Source organism: Paramisgurnus dabryanus, chromosome 11 (genome assembly GCF_030506205.2).
Source record: "Paramisgurnus dabryanus chromosome 11, PD_genome_1.1, whole genome shotgun sequence".
Taxonomy (NCBI): domain Eukaryota; kingdom Metazoa; phylum Chordata; class Actinopteri; order Cypriniformes; family Cobitidae; genus Paramisgurnus; species Paramisgurnus dabryanus.
Window position 1 is genome coordinate 30622385 of NC_133347.1, and position 21691 is coordinate 30644075.

At 36.1% G+C, this 21691-nt stretch overlaps 1 protein-coding gene across 1 annotated transcript in view; it reads right to left on the reverse strand.

Annotated features, from left to right (window-relative positions):
• LOC135729884 (cytosolic sulfotransferase 3-like) overlaps positions 1–20470 on the reverse strand; it is a 32730-nt gene extending 12260 nt beyond the window's left edge. Inside the window, exons 1-3 of the mRNA XM_065247775.2 lie at positions 20311–20470; positions 6165–6300; positions 551–679 (exon numbers count right to left, since the gene is read on the reverse strand). Coding sequence (XP_065103847.1) covers positions 551–679; positions 6165–6300; positions 20311–20334 — 289 coding nt within the window. The 5' untranslated portion in view covers positions 20335–20470. The remainder of the gene's footprint in view (positions 1–550; positions 680–6164; positions 6301–20310) is intronic.
• Positions 20471–21691: the final 1221 nt, after the last annotated feature.

Consider the following 21691-nt stretch of genomic DNA (forward strand, 5'->3'; position numbering starts at 1 on the left):
TCCCATAAAAATACTCTACAAAGGTCAACTTAGCCAAATTTACAGTCAGACACTACCTTTATTTTTTACTACCTATTTTATTTTACATTTAAAAATTTTTACTCAGTAACTTAAGCTTTAATTTTTATCCTATGAATATGGCTTTTTCTCATGAGCTTTCTCATTCTGTATAAGCTCAACTACAATTATATTGGGTTAAGGTTCATAAGTTTAGCTAAATTAGTTAAAGAAATATTTTAAGGGGACCTTGGAAACATAAAATTAAAAGGCAAATTTGTCTTGTAACTTCACGTGGACTAGTACATATGTTTTAGGAAAACCACATGCTACCAAAAAGGGATAAAACTAAAGAGCTGAATGATGATGGACAGTTGACTGCACCCGTTGACTTCCGTAGTGGTTTTGTGGTTACCATCATTTATCAAAATATCTTCTTTCGTCTTCAACAGAATAAAGAAACTCATACAGGTTTAGAACATCATGAGGATGAGAAAATTATGACAGTTTTTTTCCTTTAACCTGTAAAGTGAATTATACTGTGATCTCTGACCTGTTGGAATAAATTGAAAGCATGACTCCAGGAATGGCACCCTCGTGTAGATTGGCTGTGAAGTCTGGCGATCTGGATCATCATTACCAAAATACAGAAGGTCTAATATATAAGAAACCCAGGTGGTACCTAGTGGAACAAGAGAGACAGAGAGAAAGTCTTGAGAGTCTGATAGTTATACCTGTTATAAACCTTAAATAACAATGGGAAAGGAAAGCTTACAAACTACTGTGTGGATTGTTTAATGATTTTTTCAATGTTACTTAATTATATTACATTGATATATATTAAATACTTATATTAAAGAATTGGACTAAGAACTATAATAAATTTGACAGCAAACTGGTGTGTTAATTTCTTCTGTAAAGATGGCGATTACACACAGACAGCATTTGCTGAACACAAGAAAGCTACAGCATAACAACAGTAACAGAATCACTGCCAGCTTCAGGTCTTTAGACGGTTTCAGCAGTAACAACATAAACAAATGGCTTTCGTGGAACAAACCTATCTTCCGGTAAACTCCACAAAGAATCAACAACAGAGTCATTTTAGAGTAGTTTATTTCTGATAACAAGCTAAATAAACAACACATAGATTAGCTTAGTTCTAATTATAGCTAAAACATATAAAAAACTACACTTAGCTAACGTTACTGTGTAAAATGTGTACTATATAATGTATACAATCTTAACTACAGATTGGCTGCCAAACTTCCCATCAAATAGTGGTAATCCATTATCGCTGTCTTCCCTCATCTTTAGGTGTGATGAACGAGGTGCCTGCCTCGTCCTCCGATCACCACCAGAGGGAGCCATCCCCTGAGTTTTAATTCTCATTTCGGACTGCATTTCCCATGATTCCACATACAGGGCCTGATTACGTTACCACCTGCATCCAATCATGAACTGCTTATATACCTCACTTGAACTTGAACTCATTGCGAAGTCTTGATTTGCCACGGCTGTCATTTCTGAGCGGTATACTGTCGGTTTATATTCTGGTTTGTTACTTTGATCTGTTTATTGATTACTACGATTGTTTGCTGCCTGCCCTGACTATACTGCCTGTTATTTGACAACAAGTTTGCCTGCCCCTTTACATTGTGGTTGTTGGTGTTTAACCAGTTCTGTTTATCTTGGAGATAAGAAAAGTTTACAAATGGACCCTCAGCCTCAAATGGTACATCATTACATTAGGAAACCAAAACATTTGTTATTATAAGGGTCTTGTGTTCTGTTTGTATTCTGCTGTTAGGTCTTTTATTTTGAAGTTTGTTTCAGGTGTTGTATTTTGAAATCATGTCATGTCACATTTTATTTCCTGTTTGTCCCTATATAACCAGTTCCATTTCTACATCTCACTTAGAAGTATTCCCAGCTGTAAACTGCATACTGAGCGTTTATAGTCTTGTCTTGTTTCATGGTTCTGTTTTCATTTTCATGGTTTTGACCTGGATTACGCTGTTTGGATTACCCTGTTTTGGATTTTTTTGCTTGCCTTTCTTGGATTTAATAATAAACACACTGCATTTGGATTCGTCTCTCTCTCTCGCTTTGTGTAAGCAGCCCTACGTTACAGAATCCTTCGCCATACCAGAATCCAGCGGAGGTTTGTAATTTCCAGCCGGCAACATGAATACTGTGTTTGCTTTATTTGAATTACGCCATGACAACCACCAGATTGAGGATTACATCAAGGAATTCCTGAAGTTAAGTGACCAGGGGCCCGTTTCAATAAGGAGGTTCAACCAACTCTGAGTTTAAACTTGAACTCTGAGTTGACTTACTCTGAGATAGGAAACTCTGAGTTTTCGGTTACAGAAAAGCTGATCTGAGTTAGTTCAATCAACTCTGAGTAGGTTGACTCTGAGTTAAGCGCGTGCACAGCCACAATGAAAAGCCATCATCAATGGAGCTCAGATATTACGATTTACCATGGCAACAGCACGTGACAAAGAGGTCTTAATCATTTTTACTACTAAAACTGAAAGTTACTGCAAGTGTACAGCAACTACGAGCATATATTTTTAAGAAAAGAGTTGTTTTTGTAAAATGCTACTCTAGTAAATGCGTACATTTAATTTTTCATCACAGTTAAAATATCCGAAGTAAATAAACTGAGGACTGTACGTCATTATATTCATTTACATGCAGATGCAATCCCATGGACAAAAAGATGACAGCTGCTCAGCTAAAAATGAAATCAAGCATAATACTTTGTAATATGAGGCTACGAACTTTTCAAATGTTTGTCATGAATAAAAAAAAATTCGCCAAGCCGGGATTCGAACTTCAATTGCCGACAGCACGTCTGCCCAAACCACGGCGCACAGCACTACCCACTGGACCAACGATAATGACGAGTGGATTTGTAAGAAATGTCAAGACAACTGTATAGATGTAAGAGCACCACAAAGACTGATATTAGTCATATATAAGGATATTTATATATCTAAAATGACTGCAAAAAAATAATAATTTCGCTCACATAAATGTAAGTGGATATGACAAAAAACCACTCGGGGTCTCAAAATCCTCTCGCGACATAAATCTAACTTTCTACAAATGAATGCAACATCATCATCTACAGGATTCTCTATAAAAGTACATGACATTTTAGTCACTAACACGATCTATGCACCTAAGTATATCTTATTAGCTTTACAAGTCATTTCAATTTACTGTTTTAATTTTTTGTTGTTGAAAGTTTAGTGTAATATATAAAAATATAAAGTAGTAATGGTTTGCACTGGCAATTTAATTATAACTTAAAGACAGCTAAAAATATTTTACAGTGTACATAATAAAAATGTGCGCAATGAATGAATGTACTAAAGCAACTAACAAGATTAAACACCGCCACTCCTTTGAAAAAGGGGAGGAGACCACAAGAAACTCAGAGTTTACAGGATAAAACCTGCTCCCGACCAGGTTAGGTTCGGCGAGTAAGTTACCCCGGAAACAGACTCTGAGTATAAGTTACCTCTCCTTCTGAAACAGGCTTGACTTACCCCGCTGTCTCAGGTTTAACCTACCTCCCTTTTTGAAACAGAAAACTCAGAGTTTCCCTCATTTCAGGGTTAACAAACTCAGAGTTTTCACTTAACCACCTTTCTGAAACGGGCCCCAGGTAGGGTTTAATGATGTGGCGCCCAAGGACTTGTTTTATCATGGACTTCATGAGGATTTAAGTCAGCGTATGCCACGAAATGCCTCCACCTGGACTTTAGAGAGGTGTGCTGACTTTGCATTGTTGATGAGTGGCTCTCCCTTCACTGTGGAAGCTGTAGATGAGCACTACAGCTCAACCACAACTACCAGACCAGAGCCAGTTAAAGTCATGTCTGTTTTGCTTAAGCCCATGCCTGTCTCTAAGATGGCCGCCACCATGCTTGTCTCTGCACCCAAGATGGCTGTCAAGTTACCTGCACCTGTTTTTAAGATGGGGACTGTATTGTATAAAGTATTGCCAGCTGTAAACTACATACCAAGGGTTCATTGTCTTGTCTTGTCTTGTCTTGTTTCATGGTTCTGTTTTTATTTTCATGGTTTTGACCTTTTGCCTGCTTTTGGATTACCCTGTTTTGGATTTGTTTGCTTGCCCTTCTGGGATTTTATAATAAACACTCTGCATTTGGATTTGTCTTTCTCTCGCTTTGTGTAAGCAGCCCTACGTTACAGTTATTTTCAACAAGGTATTTGTTCAAGAGTTTAGTTTAGCAACTAGTCAGACAATAAAGCAAACAGAGACTGGAAGTGAAGTTCTGCTCAGATGTTTTATGTCCAGGTGGTGATGGCCATATGGCAGGTGGTGGAGATGGCATCATCTTTTGATCAGTTGAGACGATACATAGCATGATAAAGACTGTTATAGAACAGTTGAAGAATAAAGTTCTTTAAATTGAAAAATTGAAATTGACTGGTGCAAAAACAATGAGAGAAGCCCACAGTGGTCTCATCTCGAAGGTTAAAGAGGTTGTGAGAGCAATGTTGACCCACTGTGTATTCCACAGACAAGCCTTAGCTGCCAATAATATGATGTCACATGATATCCATAGTGTCCTCATTCAAAGAAGCTGGAAAATTTTTAAGTCAGCTGTCTGTCACCAGGCAGAGTTTTATTGTGAAGAACTACTGAAACCCATCAATATGTTTAACTCTTTTATGTTTTATGTTTAACAGTTATCTCATCAATTAAGAGAAAACATTTGCATGAAAAAACTGTTTTCCTAATGAGGTTTTATGTTTATCTTTAATACCACGATTATCCACTAGATCGCAAAAACTGCTGGCAGGCAACTTTTCAAAAAATGGTTGGTGGGTAATGAGTTAAAACCTAATGCATGAGCAGTGTGTGCTGAGATATGCAAATATATGATCTTTGGAGTGTCTTAACTTTTACATAATTTGACAGACTAATAGGACATCCTATCATTGTATCTGATGATTGGATAAACACTTTCTGGTCATATGACTTCAACAGAAGATTTTTCAGATTATATTAAGGCTATGTTTACACGTGGGCGGTTATTTTCATAAACGGACATTTCAACCTCTCCGGTTTCAAAAATAATATCGTGCACACATGTCAGTTTTCAGAAAAGTGTTTATTTACACGTACCCGTGCATATATGCCGTCAAGAGAAGCTCAAGCCCACGTAAGCCAATCACCGGCTGCGCTGGTGGTGACGCGAACTGGTTCTTCATGTTGGAGGGAGGAGTTGTTGCAGTAGGTGATCGATGACGTCAAAGTACCGCGAGAGCGAGTTGAGGAATCATACGTAGAGGTCTAATTTCGAATCGCTCTCGCGGTACTTTGACATCATCCGTTGCAGCGCCGCATGAAGTCAAACACGCGTAAAATTGCTGACCTCAGAGCACTCGTCTCTGCTCCTTGACATAATGGAGCAGCTGTATTTGCAAATACAAACACACGAAACGAGTTTGCACGAACATAAATGTGATCTTGGAAGCGTTCAGAGTAGCAGTCACATGTAAACATGGGTCGCACTTTTGACGTAGGTGTGAGCTCTGGCGCATACTCTGTGACGTTGCCTGCTTAAACATCCGTTTGTCTCACTTTACATGCAACCGTGCAACCGAAGATTTTCAATATCTCCACTCTGGCCGGAGTTCTTAGAAACAATCGGTTTCAGAGGCGAGTTCTCCGTTTGCGTGTAAACGAGGGGCACAAACGAAGGTAAATCTCTCAGTTTTTAAAAATAACCATGTACGTGTAAACAGAGCCTAAATATTGAGGTGCTCTAGAGCAGTGTTTCTCAACCCTGGTCCTCAAGGACCCCCTTCCAGAATGTTTTAGATGTCTCCTTAATTAACACACCTGATTTAAATTATTAGCTTGTTAGGGAGACATTCTGGAAGGAGGCTGATGAGTTAGTTCAGGTGTTTTAAATTGGTAGACATCTAAAACTTTCTGGAAGAGGGTCCTTGAGGACCAGGGTTGAGAAACACTGATCTAGAGTGTTCTAGGTTTGATGTAAGCCCTTAAGTTACAGTGCTCTGGCATTTTTAGTTGCATTAGTCAGAAGATTAGCCGTATGCTAAGCACAATTACTTCAGCTACACTAAATCACTTCATTCAGTACACTCACCTGCTTTAGGGTAAGTGGCGATTAGGATGTCGTCTGGTCTCGCTTGGAAGTTCTTAACATTTTCCCAATTGTCAGTAAAGAAGTGGGTCATAGAAATGCCCTCAAAATCAAATAGCTCAGGCCGAGATGGCATCAGCTGTAATAAAATGAAACTAATTAGATCAGTTTCATGTTTCAATTAATGATCAATATATGAATTATCACTGACAAAAACTAGGTGTGTCGTGATCTTACAATAAAATAATATACTAGTCAACATTTGAAGTGGATCAAAAATGTTTATAAAAGTAGTCCTAAGATGAACGTATATTGGGTATTGGTTTTAAGACAACTTTTAGAAAAGGTTTTGATCCACTTCAATTGTTGACTAGTGGTATTAAATCTATTATACACCATTTAATAATTGATTAACTCTTTCCCTGCCATTGATGAGTTATCTTAACAAGAGAAAACGCTTTCCTGCCAAAGACAAGTTTTTATGGCAATCCATATTTCCGTTATTATGCACTAGTTGGCGCTCTTGCCCACCATATAAAACAAAAGAAGATAGGATGAAACCTTGTTTGTCTGTTTGTTTAAAAACAGAGGGACTGTTCTTTTGGTTTAATTTAAATGTTTATATATTTAAAGAAGAACATTTCTGTAAGGCATTAAACTTTTGTGAAAATCATAAGAAATGCTGACGCTGACTGGCAACTTTTAAAAGAGTTAATAAGCAGGTCATGCATCAAGTTGCACAACCACCATCAAAAATGAGATAATGATATTAACCGAATGCTCTCAGCACGTATTATTTGTTCATCAAAAACCTTTGCTTTAATTCTGCTCCATCCTCACCTCAGGCCATTAAGAAATACCACTTTGTTGGCAGAATTCTTTAAACTTCACATCAAAAATGTCTTAACCCTAACTCCACCAAAGATGAATTGGATAAATGAAGGCGCTTGAAAAAACTGTAGTTCACATTCAAACTTGTGTCCCTTGTGAGTACTTGGACCTGATCATAACCCATATGTGGCGGTCACATGAATTACAGCACCCCCTAATGTGTGTTTCAGTTTCTTCATTTTTACATTCTAAATTTCTAATTGCATATTTTGGCCCAAAATGCTTTCAATGCGCTTAGAGGGTTTTGCAGAGAAAGACAGTGAAATTTATTAAATGTATAGTTTACCCAAAAATAAAAATAAGCTGTTACTCTTAGGCCATCCGATATATTGGTGTCATTTGTCCTTCAGTAGAAAAATAAAGAAACCCCAGTGTTCTGTGATTCACATAATGCAGGTTAATGGTTTCCGTCACTTTGAGAGTTCAAAAAGCAGATAAATACAATACAAAAGTAATCCCCATGACTCTCAGAAGTGCGCTTTACTTATATAACATATCGTCGCTGTCCGATGAAAACCACGTATGTCCATTTTGCCGATTTTGAGATTTTTCGACGGATTGAATGTCCAGGTTTATTTCCATATACAGTATGCTTCACATATCTAAATGGCCAATGAAAAGTTGTGAAATCATGTCATCTGATTTTCACGTATATCCATGTGGTGTCAAAGCTGTCAATCACGCCGCGTATCTCCCGCCCTGTGGAAGCATCTCGCCGATCTCATGAAGTTTCATCGAGCACTGGATAGCAGAATAAACATAGCCTGGTGAGACAATGACTTTCCTTCATCGAGGTAAACGTTTCCTCCCTGACGCCATACGTACGTTGTCTAGGAGTGACAAAATTATCAACCAGTCGATCGCAAAGGCAATGCCAGTAGATTGCACATAAGTTAACTGCTACTCCACGCGCGAAATTGGCATTATGGTCTTAGAGTAATTGTGAAACATGCAAGTCTTTTTGAGTTGCTGCGCCTTTCTTCTCAAATGTGTTTTTATAAATCTTATGCCAGGCCGCTGCAGCTCAGTCGTCTTTAACTTCCAAAATTTACCAGGATGCACATTCTTGCCTTCACGCAGTAGCTGATCCATGCGCACAGTGTGTGTGTGTGTGTGTGTGTGTGTGAGAGAGAGCGAGCAAACGAGAGAGAGAGAGAGAGAGAGAGAGAGAGGCAGCGTAGCGCTGATTTGTATGCTTTTGATACTGTTGTCATCTTCTACAGTCACAGCATCTCAGCTATTTTAAGGAGTACTTAACATGTACTCAAGGATTTTCACCAAAACTCCTCAGAAAGAATAGAGTAATGGTGACATCCCTAAATTCAATGTAGAGATATATGCAGTATAGTCCTACAAGCATTGAAAGTGTTATAAAAATAATTAACTGTGTTTTTTTAGCAGGTAGATCTTGTCGGCTTTATCATTTTAAAAGTAGACCACCACAAAAATGTCTGGACACATCTGGTCTAGCATTATCATATCAGTGTATTGATTCATTGTCCCTTCATAGTTTGCAAGAGACATTTAATAAATGTATAATTAATATTAAATAAACTAAGAGGTAGGCTATTTAATAAACTGAGCGTATTCATCTGTCAATATGAAATGCGACTTGGCCATTTTCATTAATGATCGGAAGAACGTGTATCGACCACTGTTAGTGTAAAATATGCACGTATGTCCATTTAAACTCAATTTTGGTCAAATGTGGATTATAGCATTACACTGGCAAGAATATGGTTACAAGATGCCGTACCAAGTATGACAACGCTACATTCAACTGCTTTTGAAATACTGTGTTTTTGTCACTTACTGAAAAGTAACCGTTTTGGACATACGTGAGTTTCATCGGGCAGCGACGATATGGGTTTAGGTTGGTCATTTTCTGATGCGGAGCCTTGCAATTTGGGTAGAGGAAGAATATAACTCTCTGAAAGTACAATTATGTGCATTAACTGCACAATTACTAGAAATGTGTACCTATTATACACTTTGAATACATGCACAATTTGTGTTTTTTTTTTAAGAGGTCTCCAACTGTGAATTTGAAGCAGTTCTGTAATCACCCAAATACAAATTTAAATGTAGTTTAATTCTGTCATGGAATGTGCTTCAGGGCCATACCCCATGAATGATTTGCTTAAAAAACACTGCAGCTTGTTTTCATGACAAATTTTATAGTATTATAAAAGTTCACACTGTCATAATCACGCATTGATGAGTAATTACAGATAACATGTTTTGCTGATAAGCAGTGTTCTAGGGCCTGTTTTAGTAAAAGTTTAATTATATCAGTGTTTCTTAACGTTATTCCAGGAGCCTCACTGCTCTGCACATTTTTAATGTCTCCCCTATTTTACACACCTGATTCTAATCATTAGTTCAGAGATCAGCAGAGATCTACATGAACTGAACTGAATCTGTGAGATAAAAGAGACATACAAAATATGCAGAGCAGTGGGACTCCAGTAACGGAGTTAAGAAGCACTGGGTTATTATATAATGTCATTTTGGATTAAGGTTTTTTATAATCTGGAGAAGAAATGCTTGTTAAGGTCTTAATAAGAGTATTTGAAAGCTACATTTAAAAAATTGTACACCGCCTTGAAAACATAGAAGCCAATGTGTTCCAATATTGTTGAAAACATTAAAGGAGAATTTCACCCGTAGAAACATTAATCTTTATTGAAAGTGTGTCAATTTTTTGTCAAAATGTAAAATACATTTAGAATTTGGTGCCCATTTGACCGAGAAAAGGGGTGTTTGAAGTCTCACACACTCAACAAAGATATTGCACTTCCTTCTTTCAATGATTCAAAATGATGATTTTTACATCATTGAAAGAAGGAAGTGCAACACTGAAATCTGTATTTCTCCTGTCTCAGCGGCAACTGAGGAAATGTTGCATGACCATTCAAAAACATGACTGGGGTTCTAACTATACAAAGTTTAATGCAAATGGGTGAAGTGTCCCTTTAACAAGCTGTTTTTAAAATGCATATGCAATTTCAAATAGCAATATAATTAGAGTATACACTCTAAAAAACGTTAGGTTGTTTTTTCAACCCAACTGCTGGGTTGAGCCAGTTGGGTTATATTGTTGGGTTGTTTTATCAGTGTTGGGTAGTTTTTTGTGTAACACAACGCATTGGGTTTTATGTTGGGTAATTTTGAAATAGAGCCAACTTAATAGATACATATAGCTGTTTCACAATATTACTTTCTCTTTCATCAAAATGTATCAGTTCAGGCGAGAATATGTATGTGTAATGTTCAAATTTGCAGTCAATTTTAAAGATAGCACCTTGGCACTAAGTGAAGTCGCAAAAGTTCCAGGCGCAACCACCGGATGTCAGTGTTCTTTTTCCCCAGAGAGAACTCCTCCCCTCCCCCACACAGACGCATCAGCTGAACTCCTGCTGCTGCTTCTCACTGCAACGCTACCTGATGCAGGAATTTACTATCACCTCACGATTCATGAACTGTTTTTCATCTACTTATCTTTGATTTATTTGAAGGAACAAGGTTTGTATCATTGTTTTTAATCTAAACTATTTCTGAATGTAAAAGTATGCAAAATGATGGTTCACATGTAACTGTTATTAAACTAGTTTTATTAGCTTCTGTTGGCTAGTCTGTAATGCCGACTAAATCTAAACTATGTTTATGCTTGCTTTTAAATAATTAAAATATTTTGGTTGATTAAACTTTTTATGAAACCTGTTTAAAACATGGCTTGTTTTAATCATTTTAGAAACGTAACTTGGATAACGTTAGAAGGTAACTTATAATGGTTTAGAAATCCAGCTTAAAACAGAAAACATTAATATGAGAAAGAAACATGTACATTTTAAATAAATAAATAAAGTAAAAGTTGAAATCAAACTGATAGTTTTAATCTCATGCTGCCATCTTAGCCTCATCTGCATTCAGGACAGCTCTCATCTTGAATGCGGATGCAACCAAGATGGCGGCGTTACCAGAAGCAAGTTATTTTCGTTTATAAAGTTTTAAATATGGATATTTCTACAACAACACCACACGGATTACCATCAGAAGGCCTTTGTTTATCATCCTGTAGCTGTTTGGATTTATTTTGTGAAAGATAGATGCACATTTTTTGGACTTGAAGGAAGTGGACCCCATAACTTCACATTTGATTAACTGAAAGATCGTACACATTTTCTAAAATAACAAAAAATTTGTTTGTCTGAAAAATGATGGACATATGCATCTTGGACGGCTTGGGGGGAGTAAATCATGGGTTTATTATAATTTTTAGCCAAACTATCCCTTTAATTGTAGAAAATTGTCAAGCACATCTCATCGGTAAACCCGGTTCTGTGATTATTAGTAAATTGCCATCACCTGTTTTCAGATGAAGCACCATTTACTACATGCAGCCGTGGTTCACTGACAAGCCTGGCCATATCCATACTATTCATGACGTAAATGTGATCGACAACATCTTTGAGCTCAGATGGGTAAAACTTCTGGTGAGCCACTACAGCTAATGGTAGTCCAATGCGAGGGATACGAGTCTGCCGTTTTAACTGGTATTTTGAAATCCCGGAAGACAGGCATAACTTGTTCAGTTAGGGGTTGCCATAGTAGATGATACAAACGCAGTAAATTTTTTTCCAAACATTTGTTTTAACTATAATACACGCACAAGAACTGAATGTGATGCACGTGCATCTATTATCCACAAATCCTTCCAGTAAAACCTTTCATAGAAACTGACAGTGAACAATAAATACAATAATTATTCTAAAACAATATATTATGCTGATAAAATATGCTGATTTATTTATTCTGCTACTATATATTATAACTAGGGCTGTCAATAGATTAAAATATTTAATCTAGATTAATCTCATGATTTCAACTTAATTGCACATTTTTATCTGTTCTCAATTTACCTAAATGTAAAACTTTTCAAGTTTTAAATCCTCTAATCAGCATGGATTTGGTCAATATATATGCTTTATGCAAATGTTTGTTTACAACAGCCTGTTTACATTTTCAACAGAACCAACAGCCACAGTTTTATATATGATTTTCCCTTTAGAAGACCTTGTTCTTTCTTCATTTCTGTTTGCTGCTGCATCATTTGTGACATGTGCTGGCAAATTGAGTTGGGATGAGCAAATTTTCAAAAATGTGTTATTTATATTTTAACATTCTCTATTAAAAAACTTCAAAACAATTGGAACAATTGTTGGAATCTGACAAAGCATGACAGAACTATACCTGTTTACGCAGAGCAAAAACAATATCAATATGTGTTACATATATGTTTTTCTTTTATTGTTTAATTTTGATATTGAAAAAAAAAAACGCTTTAAGATACTGTATACTAATGCAAGGGTTTAATATAATATTACACAACAGATACTTTTCCTCAACAGTTAACCAAACATTCACTTCAGATATAAAAGATTATAGGTCATACCTGCATGAATTCTTGTCAAAACAGATATTTTTAAAACTGTAATTTTGTGTTAGATGTCTATTTATATCGGGGTCGCGCACTCGCATGTTTGTGTGCATGCGCTGCTCTGCGTCAGACATCGCTTTTGAGTCTTGTCACTCTTAATAACTATTTTAACATCAATCAGGTCCTGAACTTTATCTCTCTTAATAATTATTTTAACATCAAGAAAATCCTGCAGTCTATTTTCTATAATTTCTGAATGCTTTAAAAACGAAACCAAAAATTGAATGAAGACGCATCTTTGCTTTAGATTATGGATTTGGGACGGTACACCTCTCAGGAGACGTGCAGATAAAGATCATTTTAGATGTTTAATGACTATTTACAACTATTTGGATTCGCTAAACGAGAGCTTAATGCTCTTATTTTTATGAAAACCTCCGACTCATCTAGACAACACTTGCTGCGTCTCAATTCATCCAGCTGTGGGTCAAACAGAAATTATGTGTTGTGTTAATCGCGCGTTAATGAAATTAGTGCCGTTAAAATGAATTTGCGTTAACACGTTATTAACGCGTTCAATTTGACAGCCCTAATTATTATAAAAATGAGATTACATTAACTGCTTATTAGTTAATGTTTATGATAGTTTGTGATGTGTTTACGCGTACCGTTACCTTTGTTATGTTTTAAATGATTTTTTAAGCAAATAATTTCATAAGCTCATGTCTTATCTAGTACTCCATAATAATATTTCCATAAAACGAAAACAATACTGAAAACATGTAATAGTAGTTTAATATGTTTATTATGGTTTGTTTAAATAACATACAATGTGTTGAATGAGAAGCATAAGTTACTGCTGCTGTCGGATCGCGTGAAGCTTGATGTGTCGCCATAAAAACTCAAACAAGTCGATTAAAAATTGCTGTTTAAAAAAAACTCACACCAGGGACAGTTGTGACATCACCATCACCTGAAGGTTAAAAACAAGAAGTGTCGGTATATTCCATGTATTAAACACTCGACTCGACTGACTGTCCCACTGTAGAGATACAGCATGTCTCTGTGCTTTTATATTTGCTCATTGAAGACTAAGCTATTTGAAACTTGGGCATTGCATTTTACAGACAGAATCCTGCAACCTCCCACTCAGGAACCAGGAACATCAACAAATCACCTCCAGGTACACTTGGGAATACAAAAGTTTTTTTGAGTATTATGACAATAAAGTTACTAATTTAATCTAAACATTAATCTTTACAGAACCCCATGATGATATTCCAACTCCTGTCTACAAAAGTGGGAAGAAAATCTTAAGTCTACATGTAAGTAATGGAAGTATTGCACACTTTGCTTTGCAAGCAACCTAAAACACTTAATATTTTGTTGGTGAACTAGCAAGTAGACATGTTTATAAGTAGGAATAGAGTTAAAACTCGGAAGTTAAATTGTCTTTCACTAGCACATCTAAAATTTTAACTTCAGGGACAAACGTCAATGTCCAGCCCTGTATTCGTTACATAATATATGCTAATAAAGTGTTGGCTATATTAAGTAGGGCAAGTATGCAGGTTGTTGCGAAATCTAAAAATTGGGCTTACTGCCAGGTAGAGTGATGTGGCAGAATCTGAAATTACTATGAATCTGAGTTATTGGCATGAACAAAGGGTATATTGTATGAACAATTTGGGTTCTGTTTTGAGGGGAATGAAGCTTATAACTGGAACTAAAGGTTGTGAGACTAAGCAAGTTCAATTACCTGAATATGACTGAAACAGTCAGCTAACAGAGGACTTAAACAAACTTTATTTACAATTTGATGTGCCTGAATCTGATCCATTGATAGAGTTTATGAAATCTAAAACGAGTCATGCTTGTGCATATATTTTTTTATGAATTGTCTGTCAGGGCCGTGCACAGAGTGAAACTGAAAAAGGGCACCCCCTCCAAATAAATATAACTTAATAATCATCTTAATAGCTTTATATTTATTCGCTATTAATGATTGAAAAAAATCACTATTAATGAATGAAAAATGACATTTTATGATAGCTTGGCATTATACAGTGCAAACGATATCTGCCCTTTTAAGTTGGCTTTAACAATTTACATCCTGGGTGTTTGTCTGTATTAGGCCTATTTGTAGTCATGTGTTTGTGAAGTGCTCTTGTGAACTTGCTCTTATTTAATTGTAGAATATATAAATTTTATTTTTTTCCTCTGCTTACATAAAGTTACATTAAAATATGTTTGAAGAAAAAAAAGGTATTCTGTTTGTTTTATAAGCTCATTTTTATTATTTGGTTAACATGTTTGTGTGATTGATATGTGATTGAGAAGAGGGGAAATAGGAGATTAAAGATCAAAATAGGAGATTATACTATACTATAGCCATACCATTAGCATATTCAACATGTATCTCTGCCTACCTGGCAAAAACTGTGCTGAGGACCAGGAACCTTGGTCTTTTGAAGGTGCAAATAACTGCATTACTAATAAATATACTAAATACTAAGTAGACTTAACTCTATGCAGTTGATTTCAGAATAAAAAGTTATGAACCAAATAATCATACAACAATCATACAACTCCCTTGACTAATTCAAGGCATAAGATACATGCATATACAATAAATTATATCCAGATTGCATACTATAATGAGTGACAGGCAATATAATGTACATACTTGTATCCTTTACACGTTTTTCGTCTCTATCCAGTTTTCCCAACTGGGCATCTGATGTCTAAGACCTTTCTAATCTGATATGTTTTTGGTGTTAATGTAGGCTAGACATTTTAACGATTTTAACGATTGAGACGCGTCATGCAAAAAAAGCGGTAAAAACCCGACCGTGCATTCCGTATTGTTGTCACGGGTGCCCTTCACATGGGTGAACACTTGTTCAAAAACTGCTCGCGCTTTGTCAAAAACTCAATTTGGTCGCAGTTTGGAGCTCTTAGTGCCCCCTGATTGCCCACTCGACCAATCCCGTCTATGGATAATTCGGCTCTGCTAAAATTTATAAAACATGCGCCGTTATATACATACTAGTGTTTCTTTCGTAATGAGACAGCATTGTACTCAAACAACAAGATACTTATTTACCGTTGCAAGACGTTCAGCTGCCTCTGACTGCTGTGGAACTTCAGCTCGCTGCACTCAGGGGGCGGAGTTAAGATGTTTGACAGACAGTTTGAGCGGATCCAAAAATATTTAGTTTTTTAATAATTTTACTTGATAAATATATTTGTAAAACACACAGACAGAGGTAAATGTTTAACAATAGCATTAATTTATATATATAAAATAATAATAATAAAACACCTCCAAAAAAGGGCACTTCGGAGTGTAAGGACAAAAAGGGCATGTGTTCTGCACAGGTTGAGCCCTATCTGTGCACGTGCCTGTTGTCTGTAATGAAAGTCTTTAAAGAAACAGTATGTAGGATTGTGGATAAAGCTGATCACAAAACTTGTGGCTAAAACTGGTACTGCAATCACAGAACTGGTGGCCAATACACAACATGACAACATAAACATCAGTTGAAGGCTGCAACTCCACTTTTTAAATAACAATATCCTGGCCAGACCACTGTTGTGAGTGATATAGGTATTTGAAATGAAAATTATTTCCTAATGTATAGTGACATATTAGCGTCATTTTATGATTAATTGATATACATTTCTAACATACTGTTCCTTTAAGGCAGGGCTAGTCAACTGGTCACCTTTGACCGTTTCTCAATTCGGAAGGCTGCAGCCTCCGGAGGTCGCATATGCAGACTGCATACATCATCAAGTTTAAGTTAACTGATTATTACATTCACAAATCATAAGCATATTACAACAATTTATGATTAACTAAGAATAATAGTCAACTTTATAATTGTTAAAATTCTGAAATAAGACTTAATGACGTATGCAGCCTGAAAATGCGACCTCCGGAAACTGCAGCCTTCCGATTGAGAAACCACTATAGTCTGATTTAAATTCAGTGTGGTTACTTTTACCCTTTCCACTGTACATGACAAATGACGACCGAAAACACGGAAAGTGAGTCAGAAAGGGGCTGCGTGGGGTGCTAACCATCTGCAGGTGCTTAATTATCTTTTTTTTAAATATACTATAACAAAAGTAACAACAACAACACACACAAATATATATATATATAAAAAATATGGGTAAAAGTTTGGCCCTCGTCATATTTACAATTTTTAAATCTGGCCCCCGAAGAAGAGTATTTGAAGACCCCTGCTTTAAGGGTTGCAATATGAGAAAAAGCCCTGGTCCAGATAAAGTATGGGAGTGTTTAATTAAGGTCTGTGCAGAACAATTGGCGCCAGTGTTTTGTAATATCTTTCAAAGATCATTTGCCCTCCAGAGAGTTCCAAAACTTTGGAAGGAAGCCACTGTAGTGCCAGTGCCGAAAACCACACATGCTGTAACATTAAATGACCTTAGGGCGATAGCATTAACATCCCTTATAATAAAATGCTTTGAGAAATTAGTAAAAGAAGAATTATTACATTAAACTAAGGATCTGTTAGACCCTCTTCAGTTCGCATATAGAACAAAGCGAGATGTGGAAGATGCTACTTTAACTTTACTAAACATTAAAGCACCTGGAGGGTAGTAGAACTTATGTTAAAGGATTAGTCCATTTTCTTAATAGAAAAATCCAGATAATTTACTCACCACCATGTCATCCAAAATGTTGATGTCTTTCTTTGTTCAGTCGAGAAGAAATTATGTTTTTTGAGGAAAACATTGCAGGATTTTTCTTATTTTAATGGACTTTAATAGAGCCCAACATTTAATACTTAACTCAACACTTAACGTTTTTTTTCAACAGAGTTTCAAAGGTCTATAAACAATCCCAAACGAGGCATAAGGGTCTTATCTAGCAAAACGATAGAAAAATAATAAATATACACTTTTAAACCACAACTTCTCGTCATGTAGATCCGATCGTTATGCGCCAGCTGACCCCACGCAATACGTCATGACGTCAAGAGGTCACAGAGGACGAACGAGAAACTCCGCCCCAGTTTTTACAAGCGTCTTGAAAGAGGACCGTTCCTACGTTGTTGTATGTCAACTGATACTAATTAATGTCTTTGTGGCAGTTTATTGTTTAAAATGGTCCGCAAATGTGCGTTTTATATATGTAACACGTGACCTCCCTACGTCACTACGCATTTACGTTAGGTCGCACCTGGACCGGACCTACACGAAAAGTTGTGGTTTAAAAGTACATATTTTTTATTTTTCTTGTCAAAAATGACAATCGTATTGCTAGATAAGACCCTTAAGGCCGCGGTATACTTTTTTTCCGCGTCCGGCTCGCGCGCGCACACGTCCGTGCAGCTTTTCGAGTATACTCCCCGCGGCTACACGCGGATGGCCGTGTTCGACACTATATGCAATACAAATGATTTCTTATTCAAATTATTAGTCTAACAGGCTGTCAGGGCAGCACTGATTTGGCGACATTTACAGTACATTAAAACATTAGGATAGGTGAAGAAAAGTAACTGATCCACCATTGCAAACACAGTTTGGAACAAACAACAAGACAACAAAGAACAGGAATCAAACAAACATGCTCCAGAGCTTTCTGTTCTTGGAAGAAGTAAAAGTTAAAGAAGAAAAACCATAGTGTGTGTGCAAATGCTGTCTATTTCCTTTGTATAATTGTTTATAGTGGAGTGCACTGTCTAAATATTTTCACGCGCATGCGCTGTTGTACGCGGACTGTACGCGCACTGTCCGCGTGGTCTCAAATTTTGGGCTGGACCCTCTTGATGACGAAAATGACGTCATGCGGACGGCGCGCATACGCGGACGTCCATAGTATACTTTCGGCTTTATGCCTCGTTTGAGATCGTTTATAGACCTTTGAAACTCCGTTGAAAAAAACTAAGTGTTAAGTGTTGAGTTAAGTATTAAATGTTGGGCTCTATTAAAGTCTATTAAAATTAGAAAAATCCTGCAATGTTTTCCTCAAAAAACATAATTTCTTCTGGACTGAACAAAGAAAGACATCAACATTTTGGATGACATGGTGGTGAGTAAATTATCTGGATTTTTCTTTTAAGAAAATGGAATATTCCTTTAAGCTCTTATTTATAGACTTTTCATCTGCTTTTAATTCCCTACAACCCCATATTTTAGCAGATAAGTTAATTACTCATTTAAGTCTTGATCTTAACTTGGTAGGTTGGGTCTTAGATTTTTAACCGAACGAACTCAGAGAGCGAGAGTAAATGGTAGTCTTTCAGCCCCCTTGACAACATCCACAGGTTCTCACCAGGGATCTGTTTTGTCTCCTCTATTGTATATTTTATACACAAATTATTGTCTAAGTAAACATAGAAATAGGTATTTTTTATTTGCAGATGAAACAGTCATTGTGAGTCTTCTAGAAGACAATGAAACGTGCCATGGTCCAGTGGTTGATGATTTCATGAAGTGGTGTGATGATGCTTGTTTGCAGATTAATGTATGTAATACTAATATATTTTTATCAGAAATTTGATTGTTTGTGTAGGGCTATGTATTCTTTTATGTACTCTTTTATTTTATAGGCAATAAATATGCTTTTTTCAATTAAATCTATGCTTTGTTATTTATAGACGCCACAATGAAAGGTATGAATGCAATTTAAACCACTAACAGCTTTAAACACATTAACCAAACATTGGGTTGAAACAACCCAACAAAAAGTTATTTATACCCAACAGATGGGTTAAAAATCAACCCAATGAGTTGGGTTGATTATACAACTCAACTTGTTGCGTTAAAATAACCCAGAGTTGGGTTGGTCCATATTTAACCCAAAGTTGGGTTACAAAACAACTGGGTTAATTCCGCAACTTTTTAAACCCGGAAGTATTGCCCTATGGCAAGCTGCTGCATGTCTGTGTCTGTTTTAAAAATCGCTCTGAATGGGATCTCTATGAAAAGTTTGTCACAAAAATGGAATTATCTCTGCTTTTTGCTCAAAATGTGGTGTTTTTGCAGAAACCTACCCATATTCAAAAGCTGATTACAAAAAACTACTGAAGGTAGGATGAACCTTTTTTTTTTTTTGAAAGCAGAGGGTCTGTTCTTTCATTTGGTATATTGTATGTTTATATATTTGAAGAAGAACATTTTCTGGAAGACATTAAACTTTTGTGAAAATCATGAAAAACGCTGGCGGTGAAAGAGTTAAAGGTTAATATTCAATTTATTTAATGTATTGATATTTATTCAAGTTTGTACACTGCAAAAAATGACTTTCTTACTTAGTATTTTTGTCTTGTTTTCAGTAGAAATATCAAAAAATTCTTAAATCAAGATGTATTTTCTTGATGAGCAAAATGACCTAAGAAAATAATACTAGTTTTTAGACAAAAAATATACAATTTAAGTGAATTTATGCTTAAAACAAGCAAAAATATCTGCCAATTGGGTGAGAAAATTTTACTTGTTTTAAGGACAATTTCACTTAAATTGTATATTATTTGTCTTAAAACTAGACTTATTTACTTAGGTCGTTTTGCTCATCAAGAAAAAACACCTTAATTTAAGAATTTTTAGATATTTCTATTGAAAACAAGACAAAAATACTAAGTAAGAAAGTCATTTTTTGCAGTGTAATCTCTTCATTATGTTATTAATCTCATGTTGAATAGTATATGTCACTAGCATTTATATGGTCAGATGAATGATATCAAATGTTAGATACTGATATTACAACTTTATTTCTATCAAATGCATTTAAACATCCTTCTTAAAATCTTATTATCATTAAACAGTTTTTATTTTACTCACTGAGGACATGTCAGGGGTTTCCATTCTGATGAAGTCTTCTAGCTCTGATCTTCTGTTCTCATCAAATCTTTCTGCTGAAAACTCTTCCGCATTCAACTACATTTTGTTCTTATGTTTACAGTTCACAGTTCATCTCTCTCTCTCTCTCACTCTCTCTCTGTCCCTCCCTCTCTTTCTCTCTCTCTCTCTGCATGTGTGTGTTGGGAGTGAGCGTGGTGATTGTGAGTTTCGTAATTTTTTTCTAAACTTTTCTCCTCTCAACATTTCTCTGCTGATGTTTTGTAGAGTTGATTAGAGAAACAGTGTTTGGTGGAGTTTTATTGTTTGTTTGTTGTGTGGAGGCGGCTGCGGCCAGTGTGACCGGTTAGCATGGCTGCAGGAAGTCAGTTTAGTTTACATACACTCATGCGCCGACAGGCTATTATTTATGAAAATATTAAATCAACTTCTAGGATGAATAGTGCTGTTGTGATTTTTCTGGATAATGTAGAAAAGGTGAATCAGCTACTTGAGAGTGGTTTTGTGATTCATGATACTTACACACAGTGGTTAAATTGGGCCGGAGCTCACCGGAGCGCAGCTCCGCCTCCTCAGGTCCACAACACACCCTGCCGGAGCTCAGCTCCGTCTCCTTCAGCAACAGGGTTAAATTGGGCCGGGCCAAATATAATGACATTCGGGTCGCGGTCGGTCAGTTCGTTTGAATAAAGATGCCATTTAAACCTTTGTAATTTTGGACGGGAGTTTTACAAGGGAACCTCTGAAAAAAATCATGCTTCTCAAAGGTCCACTGTGATTTTAATCCCGTCCGAATCGGCCATCCGTGTCTGTGTTTTTCTCTGCAACCTCTGTAAAAAATTCCAGAGCAATTTACTTACTGTTTTTCGCCAAACTCAGAGGTCTTTTGATAAATGTAATCCCGCCCGGATGCAAATATCTGTGTCTGCTCGCAATATCTTTTGAAAAAGCAGTTCTTTTTGTGTTTTGGCCAACGCAATCCGACATATAGGTCTTGAGTCCCATTCATTCAGATATGTTTTTTTTCCATTTGGCGGAATAAAATAATTAAATCAAGACGAGCTGCATATACTGTTAAGACTAAACACTGTAATATCAGTAACGTTATAAGGTATGAACTCAACCTTATTTTGTTTCACTCTGGAATGGTAATGTTAATTAATAAAAGATAATAAATTGTTATTAATCATTATTTCTTAATTTATTTGGGCTTTTTATAAGCAGCCAGTTATATAAAACACGTAGGCTACTTTATATGATTTGTATAAGTTATTTTGATTTGTTAAAATTAAATTAATAAATGACATGTTTTGTAGGCTAATAATTTTACATTTAAAGCAAAATATCAACTGCAAACACGCAT